This window comes from Rhyacophila brunnea, unplaced genomic scaffold (genome assembly GCF_057557595.1).
Source record: "Rhyacophila brunnea isolate RB1 unplaced genomic scaffold, BYU_Rbru_1.0 scaffold_3, whole genome shotgun sequence".
Classification (NCBI taxonomy): Eukaryota; Metazoa; Arthropoda; class Insecta; order Trichoptera; family Rhyacophilidae; genus Rhyacophila; species Rhyacophila brunnea.
Genome location: NW_028232965.1, coordinates 49,793,039 through 49,808,311, shown reverse-complemented (window position 1 = coordinate 49,808,311; position 15,273 = coordinate 49,793,039). Strand labels below are relative to the sequence as shown.

The 15,273-nt window shown below is 32.7% G+C and overlaps 1 protein-coding gene across 13 annotated transcripts in view; it reads right to left on the bottom strand.

Annotated features, from left to right (window-relative positions):
* Window positions 1–2,517: 2,517 nt before the first annotated feature.
* Window positions 2,518–15,273, bottom strand: part of LOC147068486 (ATPase family AAA domain-containing protein 2-like) — a 31,301-nt gene continuing 18,545 nt past the window's right edge. For all 13 annotated transcript variants that reach the window (XM_085952154.1, XM_085952158.1, XM_085952155.1 and 10 more), the window contains 9 exons: window positions 13,073–13,270; window positions 12,624–12,780; window positions 12,082–12,248; window positions 11,541–11,689; window positions 7,765–7,949; window positions 6,937–7,187; window positions 6,220–6,521; window positions 4,189–4,289; window positions 2,518–3,534 (listed from right to left, as the gene is read on the bottom strand). In XM_085952154.1, coding sequence (XP_085808280.1) covers window positions 3,314–3,534; window positions 4,189–4,289; window positions 6,220–6,521; window positions 6,937–7,187; window positions 7,765–7,949; window positions 11,541–11,689; window positions 12,082–12,248; window positions 12,624–12,780; window positions 13,073–13,270 — 1,731 coding nt within the window. In that variant the 3' untranslated portion in view covers window positions 2,518–3,313. The remainder of the gene's footprint in view (window positions 3,535–4,188; window positions 4,290–6,219; window positions 6,522–6,936; window positions 7,188–7,764; window positions 7,950–11,540; window positions 11,690–12,081; window positions 12,249–12,623; window positions 12,781–13,072; window positions 13,271–15,273) is intronic.

The window sequence follows — 15,273 nt, the reverse complement described above, 5'->3', positions numbered from 1 at the left end:
ATATATTATTATATAATAGGCAAGCCCGCTTAACGTGAAAAATACACAGTATTAAGTGTTTAAAATTTTACAAGTTTGAGAGAATACAGCCAACACACTAATATCTTTCCTATTGTTCACAACGAAGAAGTTATGGATTCATTGCATCAACCGACATCCAAATTATGTAAATAATAATATTGTTGAATTCAAATTTAAGAATGTACACTTTGACTATTCGAAGAGGTCATTTTGTGGAACTAAAAAATCATTTAGCCCAGCATACAGTAATCGGTGATCAGTTCTTTTTTCTGAAAAAATGGTTGGGTAAGTAGTATGTAGCTATACTATATTTATTTAACGAGAGGCATTTATTTTAATAGTAGTTTTAGCTTAAAAGTCATTGATGCGGTATACTTTGATGCAAACAATTAAATAACGTTTTCAAAACTTTAAACAGATTAAAAAGTATAGGTATGTGGGATACAGTGAATCCTCAGAAAAAAGCATTCTCACTACTCGCAGTGCATGCAGAATATTTTTTCGATGACATTTTTATAATTGGATATTTCTCTGAAAATATTGATTGGATTTAATTTTTTGTAGGTATATTGAAATAATAACAAATTTATGAATACCTTGCAAACATGTAGATGGTATTAAGGCCTCTAAATGCAACGGCTATAATTAAATGAGTTCAGTGGATATTACGTAATTCTATCACAGGCTATTTTAATCAATTCCTAGTTTAATATTATATTTAAAATAACTTCAGGGAAAATTAAATATTCATGAAAAAACCAATTAATTTTTTTAGGATAACAAGTCTTAGCTGTGATTTATTGATTGGTGGAAACTAGTAGTTAACAAATCATTTTCGGATAATTAATATATAAGGTATACCTAATATGTATCGTTGGAATCAAAAAATAGTATAGTATGTTAAAAAGCGGGAAAAAAAGTTATGATTCTCTGGTATTTGCAAAATGTTTAAAAACTATAACAAAAACCAATATGTACATATATATTATGTTATTTATGTGCCTTTTAGTGATATTGAGCCTCGACGAGAATATCGACAGTGATCTGACAATAGTATTTATCTGCAGTTTTGTCGAATTCTGGGTTATTGGTGTATTTTGTACAAAATTTGGTGACGGATCGAATGGAAATATTGTACTACGAAAAAAAATCCTAAAATGCTCAAATTTGACGCGGAAAATAGTGTCTATCTGCATGATTTCTTTTATTAGGTATATGACAATACAATTTTCGTGCATCTTCTTTAAATCACTGTTTTAGTACTAATATTAAATCATTTCACTTGAAAAATAAATATAATACTGATACCGACAAAAACAGTTTTCTGTATCCCCTGAAAAATTGAGTATAATGTCAGATCACCGTCGATATTTAGAATGATGCATTGTAGAGGTAGATATAGCAGAAAAAGTATCGTTAAATAATACAAATAAAATGGAGAAGTTAATTATACTTATGATATTACTTGCAGTGGTACAATTTTTTATAAACACCCTATAATTGTAAAGTTTGATAGTTTTGACAGAAAATATGACATAGTTGGGGCGACACTGAGTGAGAGAAATTGATACAATAGGATTCATGTGAGCAGTTGGAAATAGTATCGGTAGCAAAATTAAATTCATTCTGTGTCATTCATGCGCATTAGAAGACATCGCTAAGTGCACAAGTTCAAGGTTAAGATGTTTGACTATACCAGAATAACCATAGGTATGTTTATTATTATCAATGAGCAGGCTGGAATACCAAGGAAAATGTGTCCTTAAAATTAAAATGCCAGTAATATTTAATACATGATACCTACCAAAATAATTGATTCAATGCAGCAACACGGTACATATATTACCATGTAGCTGCATCGTATTGGGAATAACTTCCATGATAAAACCGATAAATTCATCTATCCGTGCACCATCGTTACCATGAATCATGACAGAAACAGAAATAAGAAGACGAATACAGACAGCCAAATAATATTATTTTGGAATCCGTAAACATCTTGAGTCCAAATTCTCGAAAAATGAAAATCCGGATATACAGAACAATGTCGAAGCCAGTTCCTCACACATGGATTAGAATGTTGGGCTTAAAGTAAAAAAGTTTGGATTTCCATCGACTACGCTGGCAAATTTTGATGCGAAACTGTCTGAGTAGTTGGCATGGCGTAACCCAGACATCTCAGAATATAGGATAGTGGAAAATTGATTGGAATGGTGATGGCAAGGTCCACCACGGAATGCTGCACCGAAGATGACGATGGGGGGCAGTGTAAAACATCAAAGGTTGTTAGTGTATTTCGAGTAAAGAATATTAATTTTCAGTATAGTTTAAAGATGGAAGTTTGAATTGATAACTGATTGACATATAGTGCAACTCTTAATAAAAAAGAGAGCTCTTTGAAGAAATAAAAATATAATTGACCTTTATTGAGTATAGGAAACAAGGAATCATGGAATTAGGTGTGGTGTGATAAAAATGATAAATAAAAGTCTATTTGAATAATCGTAATATTATGAAAGTTTAATGAAGATTTTTCATCTTTCAAATCCTGTAATTCATCGACAAGGGCATACAAATAATATAAGTAAACATAGAAAACGAACTTAAACAAATTATGCTAAAAAATACACACTAATAATTTTATTGTAGGCATACATACGATTATAATCAATCAAAAAAATATACTAATAGAAAACATAAATATAAATTATAAAAATAATGTTTGTGTATTGAAAAATGGTAACAATTAAAATACTGCAAAATGCAACGAGGAAATTCAGTCTACGATACATTTCATAATTGCAGCATTTCGAGGATAAACAATCCATAATTTCGAGGACTAACGAACATAGTGGATTATTATCATCTCTACAGGAAATACATACAATAAGTCATAATATTATTGTAATTGAGCTTGAATTTAATTTCAGAGTACGCAAACAATTATAGGTGGGAAGTTTTACCGACAGTTTTTGCATACTGTTCAATTATCATAACAAAAAGGTTGCTTAAAAAAAATACATACTATGACAAAATGAAAAAAAAAAAAAAACTACACATTTTTATACATCTCAAAGGAAATTTATAAATAAATATTACCTCCTTACACAAAGTACAGAATATTGTAAAAAAACGTCACAATGTTGTAACATAAACCAGTACAATTTGAATCAACGATCTCATACCATATTGCCGCCATTCGGTACAAAAAGTTATGTTTTCGTCAAATTCGATTTAAAGAATATTTAACTAAACATTACTAATCAGTTCACTGCTTAATTTATCTCCTATGTTACTTTTTTAGTAAAATGTGTGTAAATTTATTGACAGTAGCCAGCATATCTGCGAGCAAATTGGACCGATCGTATTGTGCTTTATATTTATTGATTACTCTGTCGAGTTGGCTGTACAAGTCCATGAGCGGCTTCACACCTATCCCTTTGACAGCTTTCACTGTCTGCACCATGCCTGCCTCCAGATCGTCCGCGTTAATTTTAAGCTTACTCTCCACATCTGCAATTCAAGTAAACATTTATAGTTATAGTAGGCGAAAAAGGATATGCGTATATAATTTATAATACATAATAATATATAAATGTATCGCTGTCCTGGAATTAGACTAGTATCATAAATTTAACTCTACAACCCTAAATACTACAGTAAAACCCCGTTAATACGAACACAGTTAATTCGAAATTCGCCGTAAATCGAAATATTCACTAAAATTCATAAAATCTATTTATAGTGAAATTCCCACTAATTCGATGAATGACGTCATAATAGTTACCACTGATATCAATTTGAAAAAAACATCACTAATAGCATCAACATCATCATAAATGCACAAAACACTGTTTCGTGATTTACTCGAAACTCAAAAAAATTCTAAAGCGGTTTAGCGACTCATATCTAAATTCAATTTTATTTCGGAGTTATTAAAATCATTAAATTAATTATAAAATAATAATATTAATTATTACTAAAATCAGTGTTATTTCTAAATTGAAATGATGCATATACACTATAGTAGACTTTAGTAAAATATACTCTCTTATATTTACTGAGAGAATATACTCTCCTATATAATCTATTTATTATTTTATGGCTTGGTAATTACGCTAAAATCACTAAGTTTTCTCAATATTAGGATCAAAAACAAAATCTTACCATGACTAGAAACATCGTTAGGGGTTGATTTTTTTCTATGAGGGGTCGATGTAAGCATACCGGAGGAACGCCTGTCACTTTGTTTTCCAGGAGAGTGTTGGCTGTACACAAAATAAATGAGCACACATTAAAATATATCAATCTGACTTCATAAACCAACCTGTTTTAATTCATTTTATTATTGAAAAAGTCAAACATTAATAATATAACCAATATTAACGGCCCACGTGCTCGTCGTAGGTCGAAATTGAGTTTTTATTGTATTTTCAAACCATGATCCTGGACACTCCTTAAACGTTGTAGATAATCTTTTTATATAATTTTGAAGCCTTATTATCCTTTATAGTTATTTTAAACATTTGATGACTGCATAAAGTATTTTTATTACATAAAATAGTATTCTTTTAAACCTCTCGCTCTAATGTTTTAGAATATCGTTATATTTCGGTACATAACTGTGCAGTGGTGTTAAGATTTTTTACATTTATTAATTTTTAAACGCATTTATAAAACCATTAGTATAATTTATTACGAGATAATTTTTGTAAAATATTCACAATAAAAAATTATATTGATAATCTCTGTGATCCCAAATTTGACAAGAATTAGGCATTTTATTATTCAAAAAATTGGCAAGATTAACACATTTGAAGATGATTCTAAAGATACTTATTATAAGCTATGTCTTTGACCATTCAAGTGTGATAAACATCTTATGAATAATGATTGCTTTATAATAATTATTGACCTAAGAATAATGTAGTGTTTTTTTGAAATACGCCATTTCTTTTGTCATTCCCCAGTGGTTAAGCTACAACATACGGCCGTAGCCATAAATTGACAAACTATAATTGAAGTAGGGAGTAAAATGATATTGACGCGCGTTTTTGAACATGTACCGTTTAAAAAAAAATTCGGTTAGGTACATGTTCAAACACGCGCGTTAACATAATTTTACTCCCTACTTTAATTATAGTTTGTCAATTTATGGCTACGGCCGTATGTTGTAGCTTAACCCCTAGGGAATGACAAAAGAAATGGCGTATTTCAAAAAAACACTACCTTATTCTTAGGTCAATAATTATTATAAAGCAATCATTATTCATAAGATGTTTATCACACTTGAATGGTCAAAGACATAGCTTATAATAAGTATCATTAGAATCATCTTCAAATGTGTTAATCTTGCCGATTTTTTGAATAATAAAATGCCTAATTCTTGTCAAATTTGGGATCACAGAGATTATCAATATAATTTTTTATCGTGAATATTTTACAAAAATTATCTCGTAATAAATTATACTAATGGTTTTATAAATGCGTTTAAAAATTAATAAATGTAAAAAATCTTAACACCACTGCACAGTTATGTACCGAAATATGACTATATTCTAAAACATTAGAGCGAGAGGTTTAAAAGAATACTATTTTATGTAACAAAAATACTTTATGCAGTCATCAAATGTTTAAAATAACTATAAAGGATAATAAGGCTTCAAAATTATATAAATAGATTATCTACAACGTTTCAGGAGAGTCCAGGATCATGGTTTGAAAATACAATAAAAACTCAATTTTGACCTTCGACGAGCATGTCCCCCCTTAAGAGTAATGGGATTTTTAAAACTACCAGTGAAAATTTTGGTAAGAAAAGCCTTTAAAGGCCGGTAGAGAATTTGGGCCGGCTGAGTTAAAAGAAGAAATAAAGATATTTTTCGACAATTCAATAAACCAATTTCGAATTCTCGAATTTCAAGAGACGAAAAGCCGGGGTTGGGATAATTGACATTCTATGATATATGATTTTGGCCTTGTTAAGTTCTTCAATGTTATCACACACATTGTAAAAAATTATTATATTAAAAAATGATGACTTCCTATGTAATGTAACTAATGAATGGACTTCAGCTGTCTTGTATTGTAATATTTTGAATCCACTGGTAAATCATTATCACAAAAAATGAGGCTTATACGACTGACCTATTTGAAAATTGTTCACTGTAGGACTGTTTAAAAATTTATTCAGTTCACCTGTCAAGTGATTTAGGTTTAGGAAGTGGCACATCGACAGCATTCACATCAAACAGTATCTCCGCATTATCGAGCTGCAGTCTCCTGGCGGCAGCGGGGTAAGACGTATCGGCCCTTCCTGCCGTGGATGGCTCTCGGCCACGGCCCGTTGAGCGGCTGCCCCCGCCCGGGGAGCGGGACTCTTGGTCCTCCGCGTCTGACTTGTCCACACTTGACGGAGACGGCTCGCCGTTCACCGGGGACGTGCAGATAGGTTTGTTCTCTTTTGAGTCCTCGTCTGTGATGAGTGGATTGTTTGCATCCTGAAAGAAATGGCAATCAATTATTCTAGATATTTTTAAGAGTAGATAAGGAGAATTCAATTAGTCCGAAGTGATCTGTTGAATCTTCTTATCGTGGCATCCTCTATAGGTCGGTCACCGTCGCCAACAGTGTTTAGATTGCGCTTGTTATATTTCACTTGGTGCCCCTTCCACACCTTCTTTTATGCTCAGTCTATCCAATTTACTAATACATAATGTGATACATTATAAGCATATATTCTCTTTTGAGCTTGTGTGATAATAATTAATCTACGAATGGGAATGGTTAAATGATGAACTCCTCATAAGATGAATTTAAAAACCAATTAAGCATTAAACACTGAAATATTAACTGTGGCGTAAATTATTCTTTCGGGAATGATGTTGAGCAGAGAATACATTATGTCCATCATACCTTATGGCCAATGGAAGTTTTATGTTTCTTGTCGATGCCTTTCGACCAACGGGATCTCTTATTTCGCTTCCGTTTTCTGGAGATTTCTTGGGAAGCGCTGGCTCCGGCGGTCGACTCTTCCATGGGTGATCCTTCCGCCTTGTGGTGCGACGTAGTGTCTATCACGACCACTGCGGTGGTGGATGTGTTGGCGATTGTAGTGGGCGGCGATAGCGTATGGCAAGACGTGGCAGACATTGTGCCGTTGCTCTCTGTGAATTTGGAAACCACTTTATAAAGTACTGGCTTATGACCCTCAGAAGAACATATTCTTGAGACAGTCAAGGAGAATATATAATATAACATTACAACAGAATACAAGAGGTAAAATTACAGTAGTGCAGCAGTAGAGTAGTTAGTATAAGTAGTAAAACAATCAGAAACAAAAAGGTTTGAGAAATCACAAAAAAATATTGTGACCTTATCGGGCATCAAACCTGAAAGTCAGTTCTTTAGGTAGTGGAAGTTTTAGTATTAGGTAGATCAGTGTTCGAAAGAGAGTCGACTTTGAAGTGTTTGGGAATGAAAAATGATAATTTTAAACCAAAATACTGAAAAATGGATAAACGTTGCAACCCCGAGTGACTACAGTTACAGGATGTGCTGTGTGTGACATAACTAACATTAGTAGTGTGTGTATATATATGTGACACATGAATTCTAATGGAGAAACAAAAAAAGATTATCCAAGTGTTCAAAAAATGAAATTTTCCTATGAATATGAAAGAAAACTAGGCATCACCAACTGAGAATATTACACAATTTGAAAGTCATATTATAATTACTCACGTGTATGGGCAGTGAAGATAAAGTTGGGGAGATCCTGGTCGTGCATGAGTCCCTGGTCGGCACGGCGATCAGCGAGCACTCGGCACGCCTCTTCAAAGTCGCTGTCCATCTCCACCTCCACCAGCGTATGAGCGTGATCACGCAGAGAGCACGCCTCGTGACGGATTTGCTTGTCCGATGACGTCCTGTGAATGTTTAGCACACAATGAAACAACTGAATTTGATCCATTCTAATAACTAAATGGTATTACACGTTTCTCTATTTAGTGCTTATATGAAATTAAATTACAAGTTTTCATGTTTCAACAGATAACGGTTGTAATAATAAAATCGTTGGTTTTATTAAATTTTTTACTTACATAAATTTTAAATATTATCAGAATCAGTTTTGTCTGCCAAACTACAAAATATATATTTTAAGTTGACCTTCAATTGACAGAAGATGAAGTCTATAAGTAAGCAGATATAAAGCTAGTTATGCAGTCATATAAACAATATTATTCTTCTTGTAATTATACTAAATCAAATGAATGTTCGTTTTTATAATTTAGTAGAAAACCAAAATGTCTCCTATGCCTTGAAACCACCGCGAATGGAATAAAATATTACGGCGAGATCATTCCACTCGTCCTGTGTACAATGGAATAGAAGTGCTGGATCCAGTAATATGGATAAGTATGCTTGGTACTCTAAAAACAGCATGAGAAAGAGGAAAGATGGATATCTCTGAGGGCAGAATTCTGAGAAGAATTTTGAGGGATATCAAAAGAAATCAGCACCGGAGGTTGAGACAAAATGATGAACTAACTATATTCACTTTGTGGGAGTGGAATAATAATGTGGCATACGAAAATACAAACAGTGCTTGATGGTAATGTAGATACTTAGAATGCCGGATGCAAGGCGGGGGGGGGGGGGGGGGGGTAGATACACTCATCCCCTGTAAGTAAAAGAAGACCTTGGCTTTCGAGACTGATATGGGGTTGAACCGTGCCAAGATGCTCAAAAGTATTGAAAAATAATAGCAGTGGATTGTTCAAGATGGGGCGGGGCGCGTAGAGCCAAAAACGATTATGATGAATATAATCCAACGATTAACTGATTTATCACTTTTATTTATCTCAAGAACATTATAGCACAAGCATTTGAGAATCAACAGTGACAATACACAATTATGTATTAATTTAAATTACTTAAAAAAAAATAAACATCAAAGAGTGATAAAATAAACATGTAGAAGGTAGAGAATATAGTTTATTGAATGTAAAAATTTTGCATTTCCATACATTTTTATTGTAAATGACCACATTGTAAGTGATGTACAATAGTTTGGACAAATAACAAGATTGGGAGTTGTGCTGACTGAAACAAGGTGATGTAAACACCGTTGACAATAAGGACTGTAGACGATGGTCCACCTTTGAAGAAATGGTATTTGCGCACCTTAATCCCACTGTGCTACCACCAATGTATGAAAGTGACGCAAAAAACGGACCACTAATTCTCAAACAAACTTCTAATGTTCTCCTCCACCATGTTATTTCTTTCTTCTAAACAAAAATGGAACATACGTCAAACTGAAACCGGTTTCAGTGATTTTTTAAGAAACCACTGAAGACTCCATCCACCTGGAAGAAGATTCAACATCTTTGGCTACCACTATATGTAATACAGTAATAAATGCACAATAATCAAATAATACCACAACTAATTTATACATGCAACAGTTAGAATAAGAAATATGATAAATTTATAGATTCTGTTTAAATGTTTGAAATAATTTTCATTTTTACAAACAAAACTAATTTTTGATGTCTTTGAAATTTAACTTGATAACATGTTACGTAGAAATGTTATGACATAGGGCATTAAGATAATCTCTACTAATTAAGATAAAGACTAGGGATTTATTCATACGATTATGCAAAACTGACCAATCACTATAGTGAAAGGTCAAGAAGATATCTGCTGTAAATGGACCGGTCGGGTTTAAACATGGATACTAAAAATCCAATAAAAATAAGTCGCGTTGATACACAGGTAAGAAATACCCTGCGTTTACCAAACAATTGAAATGTAAATTTTTAAAGAAAAAGTTGCATACGAAGGAACTGAATATTATGTAAAAAAAATATATATATAACCATGCAATTTGAAAGGCTATTATAGCATACCTATTTATCCCCTTTATTCTAATGAAAGCATGAAGAAGTGATGATAAACATGATGATATAAAAATGAGTAAGTAATTAATACACAGATTGAAAAATAGCAATATGTACATGTCAAATTCATACAATTTTATATTTTCATAATCGAGTAGATCATTAAATCTAATAATCGGTAGGTACTGGGAAAAGTAAAAGGTAATCTCTTCAATACAAATAAATGGTCATAGAAAACGATCATATTATAAAATGATCTCTGTAAAGGTTTATAAATTGATGGAGGCAAGATATTTATTTTGAAATAGTATGCAATTGTTGTAAAATATATAAATTATGCATACTAGTTTGAATGGTTCTTATTGTAATAGTTATACCTTTCCTGAAAAAAAGACATAATTTTAATTAATATAGCAAAATTCCTTTAATTGAATAGAAAAATCGCTATTGCTATTTTTCTTTAAAGAAACTGAATGATGAAGTGATTAGCATACAGAAATCAAATAAAAAAAAGAAGTTCCAATAAAGAAAATAAATCATAACACAAAATAAATAACAGGCAACGTTGACCAATATAATAATCATTCGAGTAAATCCTCAGTTCGCGCACATGTCCACAATAAATCATCATCACAATATTTTTAAAGTTATAATTATTATTGATTTAAGTTTTGTACTATTCCATTTGAATCATTTTTTGTAACCTGGGTTTCACCATGAATGGCAAATGCCACAGTACAAAATCAATTAGAATTTAAAATCAAATTTCATAAAGTAGGTACTGTCACTAGACAGTATTAATTTTATAATACGCAATGGAGCAGAATATTTATGTATTTTAAAAATTCACTTTTCGTTTGTAAGAGATAGTGAGCGATTTCTCTTAGTGAAAATAAGATTGATGTTTGAACTTATATTCCACTTAAAATTCACAGTGCGGGAGAGAGGCGGTTGGATAATTAAATATTGATCATTAGAGAGGATGGCAACAAAATATATTATCTTTACTATTTCGCATTACTGCATGTATATTGTGTAGGACATGTCGTATTTATTTAAATACAGAAATCGGTGGTGAAAGAAGGCAACAGAATTTTTTAAATAGCATCAACTGTTAAGTAAAATTATCTGCAATAAAGTGCAATCAACCTTGGGAGGACAATAGTTGTGATTGGTCAATATAGGTATCATAACGAGGGTGCTAAGCCAAAAGGGCATAAGGGACTTTTAGTGGTGAAAATGTGTTATTTATGGGTTTAGATTGTTTAGGATACTAAGATACAACTATCTTAGTATTCTCAGTGGTCCAAAAGTGTCTCAGAAAAAGGTATTCCGTGACGAGGAACTATTTTTTGGTAGGGTAGTTAGTGAAAAATAAATGAAGAATACAAATAAAATTCGTATTTCAAATTGTTCTCATGTAAAGTTGTGCCCTTTAGGCTTAGCAAGTCAATAGATATCATGCTGAGTGTATTGAAAATAATATGTATATTTTCTGGAATATCACCATATTCATATTAAAATAATGCTACACTCAAAATGAAAAGAAAAGATAGCAGAAAATAAAGATGAATGTGATGCGACACTGAGTAAAGAGATAATAATAATTACCTATCAGGATTGTACTCGAGGGCATTGGCACAGATGAGATCGATATCTCGAAGGAAGTCCCGGGCGCAGTGGTAGCGGTGCATGTCTACTTTAGTCATCATCGTCTCCAAGTCCATCGGTTCTTTGATAATTTCCAAATAATCCGTCACCTGAATCAAGTTACCTCATCTTAAAACGTTATCACAATAAAAACTAATTTAATATACTGTGTATATCAAGTATACAAAAAACATGTGACTGTTAGCGGTGTTCAATGCGTGCACCACAAAGCACTGACCGTCTGGTCCTTTAATAAACACTGTATCTTGAAGATTTATTTTTCTTTGAAAACCGAGATTGGCAATTGGATTTAACAAGTAATGCTTATTAGCCATTCACCTAACCAATTGGGTTTGGACTGAATCAAACACACATTCAAAAACAACATGCATTTTTTAATTCTACAACTGCAGGATCGAGTTCCTGTTCCATAACTTCATAAACATCCGCTCAATTAACTCGGCTATTGAGGGTTAAGTAAATTAATAATAAACTATCATACCTCTTCAAGGTCCACAGGTTTAGTGAATTTGTAGAAGCGCCTGTTGGCGGCGAGTTTTCGGCAGACATCCCTCAGAAAGATACGCAGCTCTCTTAGGATATTAGCCTCCTTGCGGGCTGCACGGCGCTGCTCCAGAGCTGATGGTAAACTTGGCGGGGGAGGGGGAGCTGAAAATATCATTCAACATTTCAATACGCATTTAGGTATGACACTTATTACAAATGCCATCATTCACATCAAAGATTTAAACACAGGTGGAAGGAGAATAATTTTCCTAGAATAATTAGTATCTATTTTTATTTTTATTTAATTATGTCATAAACTGATGATTACCAACAAGATTCCGTTGAATCCCAAAATTTTTATTTAGTTCGAATTGTCTATTTTTTAGATGTACCTATATAAAAAATATTGCATGTAAATTGATTATAAAGGGCTGTTATAACGGAAATCAATATATCGAGCAATCAAGAAGTGTAAAAATTACTTTCTAGAATATTGATAAATTTGGGTAAAGATTGTAATGTAATTAATGATTATACCTTTGGGTAATTCTGGCAGTTTGTTAGCTTTATTAACGTATGGCAGTTCGAGTGGTCTCACTAGGAAGAGAGGTTTTAAGAAATTTGTAACTTCTGCCGGAGTCGGCGGTTTGATTTCGTGTATGCAGTCTTTATATGGAGGGAACAGCCAGCGGACCTGCAAGAAAATATCATTATTTTAGCATTTCACTTCCTAAGCAGAGCACAAGGGCTTCCACATAATACAGGTTATGTTAATGGATTGATAACAAGACCTCATTTACAAAAAGTTGTAAAGAGTTATGTAGAATAACTTGAAGTCTTGGCTTCTTTCAAATCTCCAGACCTTCAAAAATACATTTATATTAAAATATGGTGAAGCTATATAAATATATTTCTTGTATATAGTCAATTATGTCTTCACGGATCATATCGGTTGAAAGCAAAACATTTATAAAAATATGCATTACCTGTTCTGGCAATTTATCATAATCACTATCACATGTGGCGAGTAGCAGACAGTTGGCAGTGGTGGATAATTCTTGCCATTGATGCAATAAAAGAGAAGTTCCTGTCTCACCCAACAGAGGCCACAGCAAATCTACAGATGGTGCGTACAATATGCAGCCTGTATCTGCCTGAGCACATCTACGCACTTCTGAGAATATCTGTGGAAAGAAGAGTCTTAGTGAAAAAAAGAAATACATATATCACCATTTTTCTTAACCATGAGTGCGTAAGGCGCTGGTCTTTCACCTGGGGGCCCTGAGTTCGATTTGGTGAGGTCACAATATATTTATGTGATTTCCTCAGTCTGGGTTTTTGTGATTTCTCTTATATTACTAAATACACTATTGTTTCACTACACTAGTCATTAGACCTCGTGGCCTGTTGTAGTGTCAAGAAAATGAATATGTATGTATATGGGGCTCCACTGGATGGAGGTTGTATTAACAGATTTTTGTTGTTAGGAGAAATGGATGTTAGCCAATTGCTTAACCTATTCCCAGGAGCAATGACATTATTGGACAACATGCTGCCCCTCTTGGCCATTGTGGGCATTAAAATTAGCATTTACCACAAAGTGAAATAATTTTCTTCTTTGAAATTCCGATCCCATCAATTTTGAATTAGCATTTTACCACAGAAATTGCTTGAGATATAAAATGTACATTGATATCCCTCTATTGGGCGCCTCTCAAGATAGGGGACTGATGGTATTCATCTTTACCAAGAGACAAACATTTAACTGAACTGATTAAGGCTATACTTCAGTTGAGGAAAGATCGTGGCTAGGCGATGCGCGGATTGTGCAAAGGACTATAAGGAATATAATTTGTCATAAAAATTCAACATGCATTCATTTAATGTTATATTACTAATAATAATAGTATATTCATTGACATGTTTTCTTTTTCAAGTACATACGTAAAGTTTTTTAGTCATCTTTATATGATTTAAGAGCGGAATGCAGAAACATTTGTCATAACTAAAATTTCCTTAGCAGAAAACACTATGCAGAAACACTGTCCTTAGTTAAGATCATTTTTATTGAAAATAATACCATATTTAAAAATTCTCGTTAGGTAAATTAGGTAAATTATTTTATAATTGTTAAACGATGAAAAAATATGACAACTGCATTTTATAAATGCAATAACTATAAATACATATTAATATTTAATTATAATACTCTTATGTTTCCGTTATAAGTCATTATACGTGATTCCACAGGCACCACAAGATTTTTTTTTAACATGGAAACACTAGCATCAAGTGTCATTCTTCATCTGGTATTTTGTATTTCTGCGGGCTGGCGTATAAAAATAAAATAATATTCTGCAAGTACATGCCAAACGAATTAACACTATCAATATCCATATTGAGATACATTGTTAAATGAATTTGAGTGTATGGACTGTGTTATAGACATGCGAATTTATTTTGACAGCAGCTGTCAGTGGTAAATGGTAATACAGAAGGGGACGTGTTCATAACAAAAGTAGTCTATGGTTAAGGATTCCTTAACTCTATACTCAGGATTGTCTATAGTTAAGTCATGCTTTTCGGCGACTTATCCTTAGGAACGAAATCTTAGATTGTGCATTCCGCTCTAAGAATATATTAATCCGACGCCATGACAAAACAAATCGACGTGCGCACACCTCGACAGTCAGTCTCCGATTGGCGAGTCCAGGCGACAAGTGTGAAATTTTGTTGTACCTACTGTTGAAAATTATTTGCCGTTTCACTGAAGTACGCTCTAGGCAAAATACGTGATACCTATAATATATTTATTAATTTTAATAAAAACGCAAAAAAGTGGAAGCAGTAGAATAAAATTTGTGTTTTTATTAATCCTTTCAGCGATGACGGCACACTTGTTGTGTCCTCATTAGTTGGCCATTCGATATAATTAGCATGTTATTTAAATGTGGTAATTAAATGCTCCGCGGTGAAGAAGTTAAAATTAATAATACAATGCATTCCACTATGAATTGACAGTTAACACAATAAAAGATACGTATGATATATTTGATATTTATAGCAGGGCCAGAATAGCATCCTAATGCAACCGAAGAGAAATATATTAAATTAGAAATTCACTGATTAGAAAAGATTTGATAACATAATAATTACGTGAAGAGATTTGTAAAAACTTTTGTGATTT